Genomic DNA, 21,475 nt, shown 5'->3' with positions numbered 1-21,475 from the left:
AATTTCTCTCTCTTTTATTTGTGTGGAGTGAGAAAACCTGAATTTGATGTTTACAGGAATTTCTTCCTCCTTTATTTGTGTGGAGGAAAAAAACCTGATTTTGGTGTTTACAGGAATTTCTTCCTCTTTATTTATGTGGAGTAAAAAACCCTGATTTTGGTGTTTACAGGAATTTCTCCCTCTTTTATTTGTGTGGAGGAAAAAAACCTGAATTTGATGTTTACAGGAATTTCTTCCTCCTTTATTTGTGTGGAGGAAAAAAACCTGAATTTCCCTGAATTTTAACCCCTGTGTAAGGGTTGAACACATGAATTAATCATCATCAGGAATTAAACTTCACTCAGGAGCTGTCCCTGAAAATGAACAGGCAGGAGCTTTGCCAGGCTGCACAAAGGCAGGGCAAAACCAGCTGGATTTGGAAGGGAAAATTCAGGAAATTTTAAGGAAAATTTAAGGAAAAAATTAAGGAAAAAATCAAGGAAATTGGGATGAAATTTAATAATAATTTAGGGAATAATTTAGATCATTAGGGTTTAAAATAAAAATAGCTCAGATGGAAATTAGGAAGTTTAAATTTAGAAGAGGAGCACACGGAAAAATAAATAAAAACCCGCCGGCGGTTTTTTGGGTTTATTTTCTGTGTTTTCCGTTTGCATTTCAACCCTTCAGGCTGGAGAGCAGAGCTGGAGGATCTCTGTGGGAGCCAGGGGCTGGTTTGGGTGACTTTGGGGCTGTTTATTTTTATTTGGTGCCAGGCTGAAGACCAAAACCTCGGCCAAGTACGGGCTGCCGGCGCAGCCCCGGCTCGTCGACATCATCGCCGCCGTCCCTCCGCAGTTCAGGAAGGTTCTGCTGCCAAAGCTCAAGGCCAAGCCCATCAGGACAGCCAGTGGGGTGAGGCAAAACTGGTTTTCCTTCCTTCCCTCACGCCCTCGCTGCTCCCAGCACAAAGTTTGGGGTGAATTCCTGCCCAAAACCGGGATGGGGAAATGGTTTGCCGTGCCCACGGGGAAAAATCTTGCTGGGGATGGTTTTTGCCTTGAAGGTTTTCCCTTGGGAGTGTCCAAGGAACAGCCTGGGATAGTTGAAGGGGTTAGGATTGGAATGGGGTGGGATTTAAGGTGCTTCCAACCCAAATGTTCTGGGATTTTTCCCTGAGGGAAGAGGGGGGTTGTGTCCGTGTCGCTGTGGATCTTTTTAGCAGAGCAATTAATCCAATTTACCCTGAAACCAACTAATTCTTCAGATCAGACCCCAGCTTACACTGAAACCACCTAATTCTTTGGGTCAGACCTCAGTTTATCCTGAAACCATGCAATTCTTCATGTCAGACCCCAATTTACACTGAAACCACGTAATTCTCTGAATCAGACCCAAATTTATGCAGAAACCACTTAATTCTTCATATCAGACCCCAATTTACACTGAAACCACCTAAATCTTAAAATCAAACTCTGAATTTACACTGAAATCCTCTAATTCTTCATATCAGACCCTAAATTACTTTCAAACCCTCTAATTCTTCATATCAGACCCAAAGTTACACTGAACCCACCTAATTCTTTGAACCAAACCCAAATTTACATTGAAACCCCCTAATTCTTTGTATCAGACCCCAATTTACACTGAAACACCCTAATTTTTAATATCAGACCCCAAATTTACACTGAAATCCCCAAATACTTTGTATGAGACTCTTTAATTTACACTGAACTCCCTAATTTTTCATATCTGACCCAAATTTACATTGAAACCACCTAATTCTTCATATCAGACCCTAAATTACCTTGAAACCCTCTAATTCTTTGTATCAAACTCTTAATTTACACTGAATTACACTGAAACCACCTAATTCTTCATATCTGACCCCAGTTTACACTGAAACTCCCTAATTCTTTGTGTGAGACTCTTAATTTACACTGAAACCACCAAATTCTTCATATCAGACCTTAAATTACCTTGGAACCCTCTAATTCTTTATATCAAACTCTTAATTTACACTGAATTACACTGAAACCCCCTAATTTCTCATATCAGACCCCAATTTACACTGAAACCCCCTAATTCTTCATATTCTTCATATCAGACCCTAAATTACCTTGAAACCCTCTAATTCTTTGTATCAAACTCTAATTTACACTGAAACCACCTAATTTTTCATATCTGACCCAAATTTACTGTGAAACCCTCTAATTCTTTGTATCAGACCCCAATTTACACTGAAACCACCTAATTGTTCATTTCAAACTCTTAATTTACCCTGAAACCACTTAATTCTTCATATCTGACCCCAATTTACCCTGAACCCTGAGAACATTAAACAATATTTAATGAGATTAATTAAGGGTTTCCCGTTTCTCGCTGGTTTCGTTTTCCCCTTCGGGGGCTCCCCCAGGGCTCTTTCAGCACGGGGGACACCCCAAAACCAACCCCCAGCTGCCCCCCTGCAGGAAGCTGTGTCCTTTGGGTGGTCCCAGGGGTAATTCCTGTGATTTCCCCCCCTCACAGATCGCCGTGGTGGCCGTGATGTGCAAACCCCACCGGTGCCCCCACATCAACTTCACGGGCAACATCTGTGTGTGAGTATGGAGACGGCCCAGATGTGCCCAGATGTGCCCCTGGGGGTCACTTCTGTCCTCCTGCAGGGACCCTGTGGGGATGGGGAGTGTCCAGGGAGGCTCCAGAGGGAATTTTTTCCAGTCTGGGATTCCCCAGGAGGAGCCGAGTGTGCTCTGCTCCCAGGGAATGAGGGACAGGGTAAAAGGGAACAGCCTGGAGTTGCACCCAGGGGAGGTTCAGGTTGGGTTTTGGGAACAATTCCTGCCTGGAATTCCCATCCCTGGGCAGTGCTGGAGCCCCCATCCCCGAGGGGATTGAAATTCCCTGTGGATGTGGCACTCAGGGGCACGGATCCGTGCTGGGGGTGGTTTGACTGGGGGCTCTTGGAGGTCTTTTCCACCCTTTTGTGAGCCAAAAGTTGATTTTTCCAGCTTTCCTGTCTAAACCCAGCAGCATTTTGGGGCTGCGTTGTGGAGCCCTCCCACACCACACCAAAACCTGATTTTTTTCCCACCTCTTCCTCAAGGAGATAAAACCTCCTCCTTTCCTGACCCAAACCCTCCGTTCCATATTTGACTCCTGCCCTCCTGGTTATTAATTTATCGTTAATTCCTTAAGAATCTGGTGGGATTTGTGTCCCTGCTGTGTCTGGAATGGCAGAGCCAAAATCTCCTGGAATTATCCCAGCTTTATTCCAGTTAAAGAAACACAAGTTTGGCTGCTTACCTTGAATTCTTTTTCCTCATTTCCTTCACTTTGAGATCTTGGCTGTGCTTTTCCCATCTCCTCTTTTATTTCCAAACATTCCCCGTCATGAATTCCATGGATTTCACTCTGGCTTTTGTTTCAGCTCCTCTTGAGCTGTTCCAGGTGAATTCTGTGCCTGGAACAGAATTTGAGCTGCACAAACCCTTGGCCAGCAAATTGAACGTGGGCACGGTGATTAATTTGTAATTAATTTGATAACCGGCGGCGGATGACTCGGGGTGAGCTGGCAGTGAGGAAATAAATCAATTATCCCAGGGCTGGGTTTGGTGGAGGTGGGATCTGCTCCATCAGGAAAATTCCCTGGATGCTCCCTCACCTTTCCTGCCGGAGCTGGAGGAGTTTGAATCCATCTCTGAGCACTTGGAGAATTTTGTTTGTTAAATAACAACGTTCCTAAGCTCAGGAAAAAAAAAGTGCACCATGAAAATTCTGAAATTCCCTAAATTTCTTGGGAAAGCCCGTGGTGGGACAGGGAGATATCTCAATTTTACATCTCTCCATGCAACAACAACAACAAAAAATCATATTATGCACTAAATAAAGTGATACTCTTGAGAGAATCATGGAAAACATTCAAATTGTGATTTTTTTTTAATATAGATTAATCTGTGTGTAGCAGTTGCCCCCAAAACTTGATGGCTGCTCCCATAAAATAATGCAGCATCCCAGAAATATTTTCATGGATTTTGCTTCCAGAAAGTCTCACTGGGTTGCTCGAGGTGAGTGTAGGGATTTGGCAGGTCTTAGCTGGGTTTGGACATCCCATTCTCATTAAAATTAATTAAAACTCCTCTTTTGTACTGTCCATTTACTGTTTGTAATCACAGATAGGCTCAGCTCCACCCCTTAGCATTCCTGGATATCAAGGAATCACAGAAAATGTTGGAATTTGGAGAGTTTAATTCCTGTTTTCTCTGGTTTTTCTTTTTTTCACTCTGCAGGTACTGCCCAGGGGGGCCTGACTCTGATTTTGAATATTCCACCCAGTCCTACACAGGATATGAGGTACTGATTCCCCTGTTTTGGGGGAATTCCAGCATTCCTTAAACCTGGCTTTGGTTTAGGCCGGGCTCTATTTCTGCAGCTCCCTCCTGTTGTAAGAACAAAAACCCCCAAAAATACAAATACAGAAATCAAACCCGTGAAAATCTGATTTTCATAAGCTTCGGGTTCTAAAGCAGCTCAAAGTCTAGGAGTGAAATTCTTAATTACAGCAATTAATGGAAGAGTTAAAATTTTAAAAATTGTCTAGGAAGGGTCTCCAGACATTGGAGTGGAGAGGTTCCTACAGGATTAAAAAAATATATATAAATTCTGATTAAAGAAACCTCTTTTTTTTAGCTGTTAATGCCTCTGAAATTGCATTAATTCCCTTTTATCTGCAGTGATATCTCCCTAAATTTTTATATTTCCAAACTGTTTCCTCCCTGTTGTCTGCAGAAAGTTTAACAGCAGTTTGTGAGTGAATTCTTGTGACTGGATTGAACCAAAAAACTCACAGCTGTGGTAGGGGTGTGAAGTAGGAAAATGATGTAAAGATCCAACTGGATTAACCAGTGAGAAATCCATTTAAACAGGAATTTTGTCTGTTGTTACCTCAGTGAGTTAAATCTTGTCCCATGAAAGAAAAAAAATGGGAAATGCCAGGTGAATCCAGGCTACAAAAGAAAATTCTTCTTAAAATGTGGTCAGTAGGCTTCCATCAGACAGAAAAGAAGGAAGTTTCAGGGATTTTAATTGAAGGAATAAGTTTAATTTGAAGATTATTTGAAGCCCAGACTGAGCCTAGAGGAGGCTGGCTGAGTAATTGGTGAAAACACTTTTTTGTGATTTTTGTAACATTTCTGTGACTCACTGCAGAGATGTTTGAGCTGTTGGAGAACACTGAAAATGGAATAATTCCCGTGCTTTAGGCTCGTGTTGCCATCTCAGGGTGAAAAATGTGTCTTTTTAAGAATTTAAGGCGCCAGGTCCGTATTTATGGTTTTACAGGGTTTTGGTTTGAGGGTTTGAAGGCCTTGGGTCCATCAGGATTTAAAGTTTTCAGCAGGCTGAAAGCTGGATTTTGTTCTTTTACGCCGTTCTGGTGGGTGGGGAATAAAAAGTTTCTAAAATGAGGGTTTTTTGTGGTTTTTTCAGCCAACATCCATGAGGGCCATCCGAGCTCGGTACGATCCCTACCTCCAGACAAGGCACAGAGTGGAGCAGGTACATTTTTTAATTTGGGATTGGGATGCAAAAAAAAAAATAAAATTAAATGAGAATTGTTTCAATTTCTTGAACTGGTGGGCTGCAAAAATTAAGTTTTCAACTGTGCAGCTCTCGTTTCCATTCAATAAATGGTGGAGTTTTGAGCCCCTCCTGAGATGTGTTCTGTGCAATTGCTGGGTTTTAATAATAATTCCGAAATTATTTTATTTGAGTGTTTCTCTGGGAGTTGGATGGGAAAAGTTTCTCAGTCCTGTTCTGCTTCGATCAGTTTCCTCTTTATCTCCAAATCCTCTGGAAAATTCTCCATGAGTTCAGTGTTTTCAGTGTTTTCTCCCTCAAGATTTGAAGCAGAGTTTTGTTCTACAAGAATCAAAGGAGATTCAAAGAAATTTTTTTTTTTTTTTTTTTTTTGCCTATTTTGGCCAAATTCAGGTTATTTCAAAATGGAACCAGTAACTCAAATAAGTCTCATTTTTCAGGAAAGTGGGTTCAATACCTGCACTGAATTCTCACAGTAGAAAAAAAAATTACTTTTGAAGGGTTGGTTTGTTTTGTTTTTTTTTTTGCAAGGGGAAGTTTATAAAAAAAAATATTAATTTCTCATTCACAAAACAACCGAAGAAGGAAACACGACGTAAAAAAACTCGATGCTTACAGACAAATCTCTCCTTCTGAAGGTTTTTACCCCGCTGTGATATTTTTAATACTTTTTTTTCAGCTGAAGCAGCTGGGCCACAGCGTGGACAAAGTGGAATTCATCGTGATGGGTGGCACCTTCATGGCTTTGCCCGAGGATTACAGAGATTATTTCATCAGGAACCTGCACGACGCCCTGTCGGGTCACACTTCCAACAACGTGGCAGAGGCTGTCAGGTGAGGAGGGGATTGCTGAGAGTTTAAATTGTTTATTCTTTAAAAAAATAAAACACTGAAAGGAATTATATATTAATTTTTTTTTTGGAAGGGAGTGTTCATTAAATATATTTTTTGGGCAGGGGATATCTATAGCTCTGCAAAGCAGCACCCTCCTGAAAACGCAGGAAAAGCCAAAGTTTTGGGTTTTTTTTTTTTTTTCCCCCTTTTTGATTTTTTATTTTAAATTATTTTTTTGGCGTTCCAGCCTCTTGTCACGCCTCGTCACCTCGATTTGGATGTTGTGACGAAACTCCAGGGCCACGGGGGGTTTGTTCTTTTTGGTTTTCTCCTGCCTGGGACGTCAGGGATGACTCAGCCCCAAACCTGCAGCACCTGGGTGTCACATTCTCCTCCTGAGCTCGGAAACCACGGCCTGATCCAGGCAGGGGGCAGCAAATGCTGAATTCTCCGTGCTGTTCTGAGATATTAATTTTGAAGAAATTAAGGATTTTAGTTAAACTAGATATTGCTGGGATAAACTTCCCTTTACATTTTGAAGAATTAAGGATTTTAGTTAAACTAGATATTGCTGATGTAGATTTCCCTTTACATTTTGAAGAATTAAGGATTTTAGTTAAACTAGATATTGCTGATGTAGATTTCCCTTTACATTTTGAAGAATTAAGGATTTTAGTTAAACTAGACATTGCTGATGTAGACTTACTTCCCTTTACATTTTGAAGAATTAAGGATTTTAGTTAAACTAGATATTGCTGAGGTAAACTTCCCTTTTTTTAATAAAACCGGATTTAAGGAACTGATCAGTCAGGAGACCTACTTAATCAATAGACTCCAAGAACACAATGTGATCATAAATCAGAGAGTCTTGAGAAAACAGGATTCAGGTGTCACCAACAATAAAAGGTTAAAAAGGCAAAGCGAGGAAAACTCATCTTACTTCATCATTTTGAGACCCCACCCCATAAAAAGGACAAACTACTCGTGCTTAATTGCTTTTTGGCTAATTACCATACGAAGCAGGGAATGGGATGGACCAGAGTCGTGAATATGCATTTGTGTTTTGGGTATTCAACAATTTTGTACATAAAAAGACCCTGTGATCATCTGTAAATTCCAGTTGTGTATTTGGGAGGTGCTCGGTGCCGTGATAAACACACACTTTGTAACTTCAAACTGTTAGAGAGTCTGTGTCAGTCAGAGTTGGATATCGGTATTAGATCAATATCCATATTTTTTTAGCAAACCCGTTTGGGCAGGAAAAGCAGAGAGGGTTGATGTTTGGGAGTTGTTCAATGAGGCAGCGTCCCCCTGAGTGGGTTCAGTTTGCTGCCTTCTTGTGGTGGGGTTTTGGTTTGTGACCTTGTCCCCTCTAAGAGAAGTGATTTTGGGGCTGCCACCTGCAAGAGGAGTGATCTTAGAACTTTTATCTCCAATAGGAGTGATTTTAGAGCTGTAATCTCCAGCAGAAGTGATTTTAAAACCAGTCCTTTGTATCTCAAAGCTGCGGCTTGATTTGGTTTTTCCTCTGGAGGGCACCAAACGCTTCTGCTGCTTTTCTTTGCCTTTTTCTGGTGGTTTTTTTTTTTTCCTTCTTCCCCCGCCTCTCTTCGCTCAAAGACCAAACAAAAAAGCTCCCTGCTGCTCTTTCCAAGTGGGTTTTATCGAGATAAAATAGCAAACAAGTTGGGCAAAGAGTTTCTGAAGGACACGGCTCCCCGGGGAAGGAACGTGGTGGTTGCAGGTTGTCCATTCAAATTACTGCTGTGATTCACAGTGTGGGAAGTCCATTTTTTATTTTTTTTTTCCCTGCTGCAGGTGTCTTAGCTGATTTTACTGGGCCTAAAATAATTTTTCAAGCAGCAGCCTTGGCCTTTGCTCTGCAGATAATCAGGGGAACTATTTCTGCCACAGCAATTTTAAACCCAGAGTGACTCCGTGGAGTCAGAGCGACACAGATAGAGCAGGGTGACAAGAAAAAACCTGCCCTGGCAACGTGTGGGTTCTTCAGCACATCAATAAGGGTGTGGGGTTTTTTTTAAACATAAAACTCAGGCTAAATGCTTGGTGAATGGGAGTTCTGTGGGAGTTGCTGGAGCTGCATTTCCTACGTGTTGTAAGGTGGAGGAAAAGGGCTCGGAGATGAATCAGAGCTTCTGCTTTTTGTGCTTCTGGAGCGTGGTTGTTGCACGGTGTCACTGCAGCCTCAGCTGGGATGGCCAGTGACACCTGAAATGAGCAGCCAGGGTTGGGTGGATTTCTCTTTGTGGAGAGGATTCAGCTCCTTCACCGCTTTCCAGCTGAGGCTGTGGGGAGTTCTGGGAGCGTCTTTCCCTGTTCTGTGCTGCAGGCACTGCACTCTTCAGTACCCTGGGATCTGCCTCTCTCACCCTCACTCCAGGTGGGATTCTGGAGGCTTTATTTCTTGGGCAAATCACGATTTAAGTTCAGATTTTGTACCGAGGTTCCTTCACGTGTGAAAGGACCTTCATCCAGGAGAGAATCACAGAATGCTGCCGTGCTTTGGCTTGGAAGGAACCTTCATTCATCGCATCCCACACTCTCCCAGCTTGCTCCAAACCCCAGTTTCCCCCTTTTTCCCCAGTAATTTCTGTCCCAAACCCGTGCCCTGCTCTGCCAGCCACGCGCCCACCCGAGCTGAGGCCTCATCAATCCGGCCTCCATCCTCCTCCCAACGTAATTTTCAATTTTCTTCTTGTAATGCTTCATCTCCACCAGCCCTCTGAGGCTCCTGGCCTCGGCTAATCTGATAAAAAGGATGTGATTCCGTGCAGTTCCGAGCATAAATGGCCAAAGCCTGCCGTGGAGGTCGGTGCTGTCCCTCACTTGGGACCTGGATAAAGAAATTATCCCTCAAACCGGGCTGGCCCTTGGATTTCACCTGAAATCCCGAGGTGGCTCCGGGTTTTCTTGCAGATTAATGCATGAACTCGTCGATCAAAAGTGTGATTTTTAATTTTTTTTTGCGATGATAAACAAGAAAACTTGGAGGCTTTTCGCAGCGACTCCGTTGAGAGGGGAGGAAGGAAATGAATTCCCTAGGAAAGCGCTGCTGGGTTTTAATATTTCTGCAGCGCCTCCCTTTTTTGGGGTAATAAACGCTTTTTTAGAGCGTGCAGACAGAGAGATCTTAGCTCGAGGTGCTTGGGTTTGCTTGAGAAATAGGTCGGCCGAGGAGTGAGTAAAGAATTGCAGCGCCAGGGGGGATCTTTGCTTCTGTGCGAAGACGGAGTAAAGTTTTAATTTTTCTCCCTGAGAGCACCACTTTGGAATTTCTGGGCCCTTCTGGGTGGCTGTGGCCTCGGTGATAAGCTTCCCTTCCTTAGGAGCAGGTTTGCAATTACCAAAGGATTCTGCTGAAGAATCTCTGCCGGATGGAAATTTTTTTTTTCTTTCCCTCTGGGAGAAGCTCCAGTCTTTTCCCCTCCGGGAGCTGCTCCCCATCAAACCCCGAGTGTTGAGAGTTGATTGCGGCTGCTTTTTTTTTTTTTTTGCTCTTTTCCGAGGACAATCAGAGGCTGAAGAAGGTGTAAAATGCACATGCAAATGAGAATGGCTGCTCCTCTCACCTGACCCGTGAGTCATGTTGGGCTTATTGAGCTGCCACCGTGAGTCACCGCAGCCGCCGGGAGCTGACTCCTAATGAGGGAACCAGGAGAGCTTTGGGAAAAGCAGGAAAACCAGCGATCTGCGTCCCTGCAGCTCCTGGGACTGCACCAGCAGCTCTGGCTTCTCCTGCTGAGGCGGGCTGGGAGAGCTGGGAATGTTCACCTGGAGAAAGGAAAGATCCTGGGACACCCCAGAGCCGCTTCCAGAGCCTAAAGGGGCTCCAGGAGAGCTGGAGAGGGACTGGGGACAAGGGATGGAGGCTCAGGACACAGGGAATGGCTTCCCACTGCCATTCTGGGCTACATGGGATCTTAGGAAGGCATTCCTGGCTGTAGCCCTTGGATAGAATTCCCAGAGGAGCTGTGGCTGCCCCTGAAGTGTCCAAGGCCAGGCTGGAGCAGCCTGATCTAACAGAAGGTGGTTGGAATTGGATCATCTTGAAGGTTCCTTCCCACCCAAACCAATTCCATGATTTTTGTGATTTCTGTGATTTCAGCATCTTAAGAGCCGTGGAGATAATTTATGATTCTCAGTAGTTTGTTTTAGGGGTGCTGTGTGCTGCCTGGGGTTCGGTAAGGCTGTGGGTGACAGAGTCAGGAGTTTGCAGCTCCTGAAATCCTCTGCAGTTCAGGTCTCTCTGTGCCTGAGATAACACCCGGGTGCAGAGCAGACACAGTTATTCCCAAGCTGGGCCATCAATCCCTCAAAAAGCTCCTTTTCCAGATGGAATCCCAGAACCCTGGGGGCCGATGGCTGCGTTTGGTTCCTCCCAGACTCCACCTTTTCCTTGGATTTCCATCGATTGCCTGTGCCAGGAGTCCTTTTGTGTTCCAGCATTCTCCGTGTCCTCCCTGGAGCTGGGGAGCACTTATCCACAATTATCCTGGCGGGGAGGGAAGTTGCCTTCAGGTATCCCAAAAGCCAGATTTGGGTTGTTTTTTTGGGAAGAGGATAAATCCAAGCTCTGCTGGAAGAGAAGATGCAGGTTGTGAATAATCAGAGTTTAGGACCTCTTAATCCATTGAGGGAGAAAAACAAACCCCGAGCTCTGGCAGCTCCTGCAGTGCTCGGTTTGGGATGTGGAGCTGCAGATTCCTTTTTAAATCCCAGCTGGAAATCTGTCCCCAAGAGGCCGGATCAGAGCAAGACGTGCTTTGTGTGATTATCAGAGCGTGGGGTTTGTGTGAAAGATCGCTGTTGTACAAAAGGAAAAACCTGGAGGATGAGGGCACAGAGAGGTTGTGGAGCCTGGAGATCCTCAAATCCCACCTGGATCTGATCCTGTGCCACCTGCTCGAGGCTGGATTGTCTCCAGAGGCCTTTTCCAACCCCAGCCATTCCCAAATTCCCACAGAAATTTCAGGTACCAGCCATGCTTCTGGTGGAGGCTGCTCCAAGAAATCCTGGTGGTGGCTGGAGGCAGAGGGCAGGGATGGATGGGATATGGGAAGGAATTGTTGGCTGTGAGCGTGGGGAGGCCCTGGCACAGAATTCCCAGGGATCCCTGGAAGTGTCCAAGGCCAGCTTGGAGCAGTCTGGGTTAGGGGAAGGTGTTGGGGTTGGAACTGGGTGAGCTTTGAGGTCTCTTCCCACCCAAACCAGTTCTGGAATTCTGTGATTGTGAAGGTTCACAGCTCAGCGACGCCCGAATTTGCCTCTCAATACTGAGGAACAAACCTGCTTTTAAAAAAAGTGTTTTATAAAGCTGAAGTCTGTTCTGAACTACCCAAATAAGACCTTTTCTGGGAGACATGTTCCTGCCGGGAATTCTGGGCTTGGCTGGCGCTGTATTTTAACCAAAAATTCAGCCTTTGAAAGATGCTGTGAAATCTGTGGGGTAACAAACGAGCAGCTTGTGCCTGTATTCCTCTGACCCCAGGGTGAGAAATGCTGCTGGCCAGAGGTCAGAGCAAACCCATTCCACCTCCCCATTTCACTCCTGCAGGCAGGGAAAGGAGCTGCCCTGCAATTCCATCGCCGTACACAGCTCCGCTCCGCTAATGTCTCTTAATTGAGCTTCCCGAGTTGCTAATTGTGACTCCAGCAAAAAAAAAACCCCAACAAATACCAAGCCAATAGCCGGGCTTTGACTCACTCTGCGGTGATTCATGCCAGTTCTCCTTTTATCTACCTTGACCCTCTGCTCCAGGTGACCCCTTCCAGAGCAGGCAGCTCCTCCCCCCGGGGCAAATCCATGGAATTTTGAGGAGGAGAGCAGAGTTAAGAAGCTCCTTCTCTGCCCAGGGGGGGAGCGGGGAATTAAAAATCGCCGGGGTTTGACAGTCAGCTCCCACCCCTGGCCCTGCCATAATGAGTGGGTGCAGTGACAGGGAGGCTCTTGAAGCTCCAAATTGCCGGGTTCAGCTCCGATTGGGATGTGGGGACTCACCGTGTCCCCTCCTGTGCCTGGCTCCTGGCAGGAGGGAGGGAATAGCGTTGGAAATTGCCGTGGCTGGATCCATCAGAGCTTGTCTGTCAAATCCCTCCGGACATCTGAGCGGGCCAGGCAGGAGATAAGTGGCTGTTGTTTCAGTGCCAGATCGTTTGCAGCAGAAAATCTGCCTAAATTTCCTTTTGTTCCCAGAGATTTGGAGCCTAGCTCCTAATAATTCTGGAAAAAACAGGCAGGTTTTCTTTGTTTCTAAGCGTTGGATGTGGTGAGGCGCTGGGCACAGATTTCCCAGAGAGGTTCCTCATCCCTGGAAATGTCCAAGACCGGGTTGGAGCAACCTGAGGCTGTGGAAAGTGTCCAGGTTGGAATGGGATGAGCTTTCAGGTCCCTTCCCACCCAGTCTGTCCTGTATTGGCCATTAAAACCCATTCGTGTTTATCCCTTATCTGCCTTCATCAGTCTTGCAGAATTTAAGGAATTTTATCCCGAAGCTGGTCTGGTCTTTGTTGCCCCGGGTGCTGCTCATTTCCTGCCGCATTTTCCAACTTTTAACTGCTGGAGTTGATGTTATTTGGAAGCTCTGTGAGCCAAAAAGTCATTTCATCAGATCCTAATCTCGTGGCAGGGGAGCTTTCCATTTTCTTCCCTTCCTCAGCCGTGGAATGGGATTGCTTATCCCGTTATCTGCCCTGTGACTGTTCCTCCTGCGTGTGAAATGTTCCAGCCTGGAATGAAACGCACACGAGGAAGCCAAACCCACGCCTCCTTGGCCCTGTGGGTTTTCCAGGGGGGGACACTGGGATCAAACCCATCTCCCTCCGAGGATTCCGAGGTGTTTACTCAGGAATTACCAGCGATATTCTGGTAAAATCCACATTTTCCCCCGCGCTGGTGGAAACGGCGTCACCACGGCCTCCTCGGTCGTGACATTGTCAGAGCTGAATAATGAATTTCCCCTGCTCTTTCCTGGACGTTTTCAGCAAATTACTGCTGAACACCTGCCAGAGGGAATACTCTGCTCGTTTTCTGCTGCTGCGCCTGTGTAATTTGGCCAAGCACAACAAGTTCTCCGGTGACCCGCGCTAAAGTGTTAATGGTGGGGTGGGATCCGAGCGGCCAGCTGGGCTTGGTGCCTGGAGATGGAGCTCTTTTTTTTTTTCCAGGGCTTGGCCACCTGTGTGAGTTTGAACCTGGCCCCGGTGATTACAGGGTTTTTTAATTCCGGTTGTGCCGGTGACCCAGAGGTGATGTCACGGAGAGAACAGGGCGGTGCTGTGCGTGAGTGAGATTTGTTATAAATTATAAGAAGCCAATACAAAATAACAGAATTGATTTAGCAAATTTCAAAAAAAAAAAAATTTAAAAGCCACAATAAAACTGGACAACGTCGATGGATTGCTGGGTGGGCAGAGTGACGGTAACAACGGCACCATCCAACCTCAGCCACACATCACTGGGTCTTGGAGTAGGGTTTTTATACAGTTTATTTGTCCTGAGGATAAGTCCATTGACAGTCCAAATATTCATGTGTCTCTCTATTTCCAAGTGAGGTCTTGAAAGGGGTTCCCGTAAGTATGGAAAGACGATTCAGAATCTTCCTGGATTTCTCCTTTGGGGTATTAATTTGATCATCCTCAGGATCCCCTATCAATATTGATATCAGATGTCCAGCAGCAGTGAAGTGGAGGCCCATCATTGATGAATGGGCCATCTCCAGTCCGGCCGTGTCATTTCTGTCACAAATGTTGTGGTTTCACAGCTTCCACCACAGCTCTTGGAATCTCGGAGATGCCCTGGAGTGGCTTTTTAACAGACCAAATCTTTGATACGCGAATTTATCCACTACATTTCCCACAGATTTTTGGGTGAATTCCTACATCCTTCACACCATCCTTGTGGGTTAATCCCCTCATCGTTTTCAGCAGCCTGCAGGAGCTGTCGCTGTTACACCCTGACTTTCCAAGCAGGCACAAACTCCAATATTTCTGATTTCCCCGAGCTGCAGAAGGATGGGAGCGATCCAACCCGATCCTCCAGTGCCCCGCAGCGCTGACAGGGGACTCACGCTCCCCTTTTCCCTGCCTGCCTTCAGCAGAGATTGCTTTGCAGCCCGGCTGACAATGAGCTGGTGAAATAGGGAGATGTGGTTTATGGTTCCCTCAGCTGCACTCTGCTCGCCTCATTGACGCTGTAAACCCGGAGCCCGCCCGCCTTTCAACGGCGCTAAATTAATTTGAAAGAAAACTCATTTTCTGGTGACATGGTGGGTGCAATCGGCGCGGAACGAGGAGGGGGAAAAAGGGAAAAAAGTAAAAAAAAGGAAGTTTAATTTTCATACTTTTCCAGGAGGGTGTCGAGCAGGGGTTTGGGGAGCTCTGTGCCAGGCAGAGCAGGGATGGTTTCGTTCGAAATACACCTGCGCTTCCCGTAGCTCAGAAGTTCGGGAAGTTGGATGCTCAAAATTTGGGAATGCAGAGCTGGAGGTGGGTGTTTGTGCAGCCTTGATTTGCTCACCCTCTGTCCTGGCCTTGGGTTGTGCAACGACCTGGTTTTTTGACTCTCTCTGCACGACCTTTGCCTGCCTCGTCTGCGGAGACGGTCTGAAAACTCGGGAATCAGCCGGGATTTCTTCTGTGGCTAAAAATCATCTCCCTTTTTGTGTGTTTGTTTGTTCTCTGGGGTGAGCTGTGGGTTCTGAGCTCAGCTCAGATGTTCCTGGGCGCCTGATGAACCCCTTGCAGGGGGTGGAATCAGTGAGGAAGGATCCAGCTCCTGCTCTAAATGCCACAGGGATCCCACCCCAGGAGCCTTGGCTCCCTCCAGGAGCTGGGACAGGAGGAGTTTCCACCTCCACCTCCCATTTCTGGCTCCTGGAGCTCCTGCCAATCCTTGCTTTATGGAAGATACTCCTCTGTCTTCCAGTGTTTGGTTCCATTCTCTTTTCCAGATCGTGGAAACATGGAGTAATTAAGTTTGGAGAGGACCTTTAAGGTCATCAAGGTCCAGCCGTCAACCAGCAGCACTAAACCACCTCCCCAAGTGCCACTTCCATGTTTTTGGCATCTAGGGATGAAATTATTCCTAAAACTCGACTGAAACCACCCGTAGCACAACTCAAAGCTGTTATCCTGTCACTTGTTCCTGAGGAGGAGAAGCCCAACGCCCTCAATCTCTGAGCAGACCAAGTGGTCACTCACCTTTGGCTGTCTCCTCCCCGTGTATTTCTGGTGAAAATCCAGGCTGTGGCATTTGACGAGGGGGTTTTATCCGTGACAGGAGATTATTTCCCCTCAGCCCACCCCGGGGAGTTTCTCCTTGAGGACAGCACATCGTCCCTGGAGCCGTGAGGGATGGATGGCTGTGCCCCGAGGACGATGCGGTTCCGAGCCACTGCAGCAGCTAAAAGCTGAAATCATTTCCCAAACAATGACTCAACCACCATTAAAAGTTGAGTAAAATCATAAAATCGCCTTGGCCAGGGCTTTAAGGATCTCGTTCCAGCCCCGTGCCCTGGAGGAGGAGCTGTGGGCACCTTGGAGCTCCAGGAGCTGGGGCAGAGGCACCAGGAGTTCCTGGAGCTGCTGCAGCAAACCCCAGGAGTGTTTTTGTGGGGAAAACCGAGGATTTTGACATTTTCCACCTTTTTTTGAGCGCGATCCTGTCGCAGCTTTATAGGTGAGGGACTTGCTTTTGGCAAGAGATCAAGATGAGCCGAGCCACGGCTCTCCACTGGCACTTCTGGCTGATGGCTGCTTTTTATTATCTCTCTTTATAATTTTATGGATACAATCCCTTGGTTTCCTCAAAGCAGCAATCAAGCTGTTTTCCTTCCTCGAGCTAAATGTTTTCCCTGGCGGAGTCAGACGGGGACGAGCTCAGTCTCATTTAAAGAGGTGGATAAAGAAACTAAAAAGCAAAGGCTTTTGGGCTGGACACTTTTATCCGTGCAGCAGCACTTTCAGGGCATTGAGTTGGTGGTGTTTTTTCCTCAGGAAGAGCTGAGGAGTGGTTGTTCCTCAGGGCACGCAGCTTTCCTCGGGCAGTGAGTCGATATCAGGGCTGAAATTGGGTGTTTTGAGAGTCGGTGTCAGTCTCACCCAGCACCAAGCACAGCGAGGAGAAACTCGAATTTCAGGGCGGATTTAATAAAAGAGGCTGTTGTGTCGTTTCATCCGTAATTTTAGATGTAAGGATTTTTATTTTTTTCTTCTTTTTTTTTTCCTTCCTGCATCTTTTGTTAGCCCACGCCTGCAACTCGGTATTGACTCTTCCCTGGGAAAGTTGTCTTTATAATTATGACCTAATGGTTGATTGTATTGATCTGGCAACAGGCGGCGGAATGGTTTTTCTTTCAAGTTCTTTTTCCTGAAGTAATCACACGGCAAAGATGAGAAAAAATCAAGGGCAAATCTTGGGCGTGGAAGTTTTCCACAGGGCTTTGGGTTGGTTTTTATTTTGTGGCTGTGCACTGCTTTGGGGTCAGTGTGGTGAAGAGCTGGCAAAGAGCTGAGACCAAAATGAAACGCTGACTAAATGCTGCCCGAATCTCCTGGTTTTCACTCCCTGGAAGGAGATGCTTAAAGCAAAGAGACACTGAGTGTTCATCCTGGATTGCTGCAGGAATTACTCCTTGGATTGCTGCTCCCTCACAGTGGGGAGGCCCTGGCACGGTTTTCCTACAGAAACTGTGGTTTCCTCATCCCTAAAAATATTCCAGGGCAGGTTGGACAGGACTTGGAGCAACCTGAGGCAATGGAAGGTGTCCCCAGGGGACAAGATGATCTTTAAGGTCCCATAAGATTCCGTGAAATCCCCAAATTGTTCCTGAGAAATGCGTTTGGTTCTTCCTGAAGCACCAGGGCTCCAAAAGCATCTCCAATTTTCTCCCTTTGTGCTGGGCATCGCTTTGTTCCCAGCTTTTCTTCTGCATCATGAGCCAAACGAAAAAAACCACCAGTTTGGAGAATCATCCTGGTTGGGGTTGTTATTATCCCTCACAAATGGGATTTGATTTTTTTCCCCCAGTTTGGCGTGGGTTTGGCAGCCTGGCAGGGCTGGTGGTTACTTTTAAAAAGAAATCGGTTTAGAAGTGCTTGGGACAGGGATGGGTGCATTTAAAGGGCTTTTTTCCGAGCTTAATAAATTCCTGGATCCGTGGTTCTGGGCTGGGGAGGAGCTGGAGGTTGGCACAGGGAAACTCCTGCTCTTCTGTAGCAGGCCCAGATCTTCACAGGGCTCTCAAATTTCTGGTGCTCTAAGCCATTCCTTCCTTTTTCCCGTGGCTTTGTCACATCTTTCAGGATGACTTTTGGTGGCTTCTTCTCTTTGGTGGCATTGCCAAGTGCTGTCAGTGGGGATTGAGGGAGATGGGAAATCTCTGGGAGCAAGGGCGGCAGCTTTGGGATGTCTTGGTTGAAACCATCCCGTGGTTTCATCCCTGGTCTCTTTGTCCTGGGATCATCAGCGGTGTGCTGGATTTCCCATATCTGAGACGAATTGTTGAGGTTTTTTTACTGACAATCACGTGCTAATTCAAGATTTAAACCCCCTGCCTCGTGGTGAAACGAAGCGCTTCACCTCCTCGCCTGATAAATTGAACGTGGGACGTTTTACAAGCCCTTGGTGCCTTTTCCTCTTCCAGACATACTGCAAAACGTGTTTTGCTGATGTGCCGAGCCTCGGTTGTATTTATCAGGACAAGATTTTTTGTTTTCTTCGGCTGCCAAAACCCCAGAGCGCCTCCCTCCTTACGTAGATGGAGTACAGAGAGGTTCAGATGAATTCCTGCCCTCTGGCCACGAGAAACGCTTTCAACAACACATTGGGGTTGTAGCTTTCTCTGAAGCACTTGACAAATCTCTGTGACTTCGCCTGGGCTTCTAAAAACCCTTCACCGGGTTGTGGGAATAACAGCGGAGGTTTTGCAGGCAAAAAAATCACTGCAAGATATTAAGGGATGGATTAAATGATGAATTAACGCAGCAGAGGGAGGTCATTAGGGGTGTCCCTAGGCTGGAACAGGTTGTTTTGACCTGCTGTGAAAGGGCAGGAGAAAAATCAGTTTACATATAAAACTCTGTTTATAAAGAGATTTTTCCCCTGTTTTTTTTACTACAGAACAACGATCTCCAAGTTGGCTGATGCCACTGGGGAATAAGATGTTGAAGTTTTAGTTGAGAACTGTGAGAAACACAGCCCCGGTGCTTGGTATTAGTTAAGAAACCAGCTCAGTGTGAGGAATTACAGTGATGGGAATAGAGAGAGAAAACTGGGAAATGGTGTCGTGGAGCCGCCTCGTTCACAGCTTGAACCTTGCTCATTTCTTCCCTTTAAAAATCAGGGAGGAGGAAAACGATGCTGTGGAAGCAGGAAAAAAAAATATTTGAGAGAGATACGATAATAGAGATTTATGAGGTCCTGAGGCACTGAGAAGAGGAGAGAAGGATAAATGTGGATTTTTCTCTGGCACAACAAGAACAGGAGGTATCTGGTGAAATGGGAATTAAATCCAAAGGACTAATTTCCTTGCGCAGGCCGTGGTTGGGCTGAGAATCAGCAAACACATTCTTGGGAAAAATATCCAGTGGGAGCTGCCTGATCCTGAAAACGACACAACCGCTGAAAACATCAGAGACTCCAATTCCAGATTCAGGTCTCCCTAAATTTCAGTGTCAGGAGTCTGAGACCTCGTGTTGCTGCTTCTCTGCTGGGTGGAACGTGAAACCATAATTTCCAAACTCTAATTTGGCTCTGCTCACTGGGAAGAGCATAAGGGAGGAGGAGATAAGCACTGTTTTGCCTAAATTAACCTTGTTTTTGTTGTGTGGTTTTTTCCCCCCTCTAAACATTTATTTTTTATGGGGGTGGTTAAAAAAACCCAACAAAACCAAAGATCCTGCAATTCCCGTTCCAGCCACGCATTTTCCTTGTCGGAAATATTTCACTCCAGCATATGTTAATTCATCCTGGTGTTTGCACTTACAGCTGCCTAATAATTTGTTGCTGCAACAACAACAACAACAACAACAAAAGTTCTGAATTGCCGTTGCCGTGAACTTGATAGATGTGAGCTCAGAAAAACACCGCAGGCTCAAAAAACCCAGGAAGGTCTTGTCAGGGTTTATTTTTTTCTATTCAACGTTTTTTTGTTGTTGTTTTTGGGGGGGTTTTTTATGTTTTTTTGTGTTTTTTCCTGAGCTAAGACAGAGCTTTTGAGGACCTGCTTGGATGTCTCTGGGAGCAGGCGGTGATTATGGCTTTTGGGATAATTTGGGATTTATTTGGGATAATGACGCATTTATCAGCCTTGGCTCCGGCCACGAGTGGCAGGATCCCTCCAGACCTTGCCCGGAGCTCCTCGATGGAAGCTGTGAGAGGAAATAAAAATAAACCAAACTCGTTACAGCCAGGAGGTTAATTAGTCCCTGCGAACATTCCTGTTTGGATGAGGCCTGGAGTGTCTGAACTGAGCCACTTCTGCTCCTGCTGTGCCACGGTTTTGGGGGAATTTTGGATGGCTGAGACGTTCCTTGGGGTTAAAACATTGAGAAACAGGAGATAACTGGTGTGGTTTAGGGTTAAAAGACTGAGAAAGAGAAAATAACTGGTGTGGTTTAGGGTTTTTACCTCAGAATGGATTAGGCCTGATGTGTCTCATTACTGAGCCACTTGTGCTCCTGCTGTGCCAAGGTTTTGGGGGAATTTTGGATGGCAGAGCTGTTCCTTGGGGTCAAAACATTGAAAAACAGGAGATAACTGGTGTGGTTTAGGGTTAAAAGACTGAGAAAGAGAAAATAACTGGTGTGGTTTGGGTTTTTACCTCAGAATGGATTAGGCCTGAAGTGCCTCACAACTGAGCCACTTCTGCATGTGCTGTGCCATTTCTTGGGAGGGATTTTGGGTGGTAGAGCCATTCCTTGGGGTTAAAACATTGAGAAAGAGAAAATAACTGGTGTGTTTTATGGTTTTTGCCTCAGACTGGATTATGTCTGATGTGTCTCAGAATGGATTGGACCTGAAGTGTCTCTTAACTGAGCCGCTTCTTGTCCTGTTGTGACATTGTTTCACAGGGATTTCAGGTGGCAGAGCCACTCCTTGAACTTAAAATGTGATATAAAGTATTGAGAAAGAGGAAAAAATGGGTGTATTTTAGTTTTTTTACCTCAGAATGGATTTGGCATGAAGTGCCTCATAACTGAGCCACTTCTGCTCGTGCTGTGTATTTTCCTCTTGGGATGGGTTTTGGGTGGCAGAGACATTCCTTGGGGTTAAAATGTGACCAAAACCATTGAGAAAGAGAAGATATTTGGTGTGTTTTAGGGTTTTTACCTCAGAATGGGTTATATCTCAGAATGGATGAGGCCTGGAGTGTCTGAACTGAGCCACTTCTGCTTGTGCTGTGTATTTTCTTCTTGGGAGGAATTTTGGGTGGCAGAGCCATTCCTTGGGGTTAAAATGTGACCAAAACCATTGAGAAAGAGAAGATATTTGGTGTGTTTTAGGGTTTTTACCTCAGAATGGGTTATATCTCAGAATGGATGAGGCCTGGAGTGTCTGAACTGAGCCACTTCTGCTTGTGCTGTGTATTTTCTTCTTGGGAGGAATTTTGGGTGGCAGAGCCATTCCTTGGGGGTTAAAATGTGACCAAACCATTGAGAAAGAGAAGATATTTGGTGTGTTTTAGGGTTTTTACCTCAGAATGGGTTATATCTCAGAATGGATGAGGCCTGAGATGCCTTATAACTGAGCCACTTGTGCTGTGCCATTTTTTTCAGAGGAATTTTTGGGTGGCAGAACCATTCCTTGAGAGTTAAAATGTGATAAAGACATTGAGAAAGAGTAGAAAATGGGTGTGTTTTATGGTTTTTGCCTCAGACTGGATTATGTCTGATGTGTCTCAGAATGGATTGGACCTGAAGTGTCTCTTAACTGAGCCCTTCTTGTCCTGTTGTGCCATTGTTTCACAGGGATTTCAGGTGGCAGAGCCACTCCTTGAACTTAAAATGTGGTAAAAAATACTGAGAAAGAGGAAAAAATGGGTGT

At 45.8% G+C, this 21,475-nt stretch overlaps 1 protein-coding gene across 3 annotated transcripts in view; it reads left to right on the top strand.

The window, feature by feature from the left end:
• LOC136358661 (elongator complex protein 3-like) overlaps positions 1-21,475 on the top strand; it is a 38,673-nt gene that overhangs the window by 1,289 nt on the left and 15,909 nt on the right. For all 3 annotated transcript variants that reach the window (XM_066314579.1, XM_066314580.1, XM_066314581.1), the window contains exons 3-7: positions 756-894; positions 2,509-2,579; positions 4,269-4,332; positions 5,467-5,535; positions 6,257-6,411. In XM_066314579.1, coding sequence (XP_066170676.1) covers positions 756-894; positions 2,509-2,579; positions 4,269-4,332; positions 5,467-5,535; positions 6,257-6,411 — 498 coding nt within the window. The remainder of the gene's footprint in view (positions 1-755; positions 895-2,508; positions 2,580-4,268; positions 4,333-5,466; positions 5,536-6,256; positions 6,412-21,475) is intronic.

The sequence above is a fragment of the Sylvia atricapilla genome, chromosome 3, assembly GCF_009819655.1.
Source record: "Sylvia atricapilla isolate bSylAtr1 chromosome 3, bSylAtr1.pri, whole genome shotgun sequence".
Classification (NCBI taxonomy): domain Eukaryota; kingdom Metazoa; phylum Chordata; class Aves; order Passeriformes; family Sylviidae; genus Sylvia; species Sylvia atricapilla.
The sequence above is the reverse complement of the archived record's forward strand: the minus strand, read 5'-3'. Positions and strand labels throughout refer to the sequence as shown.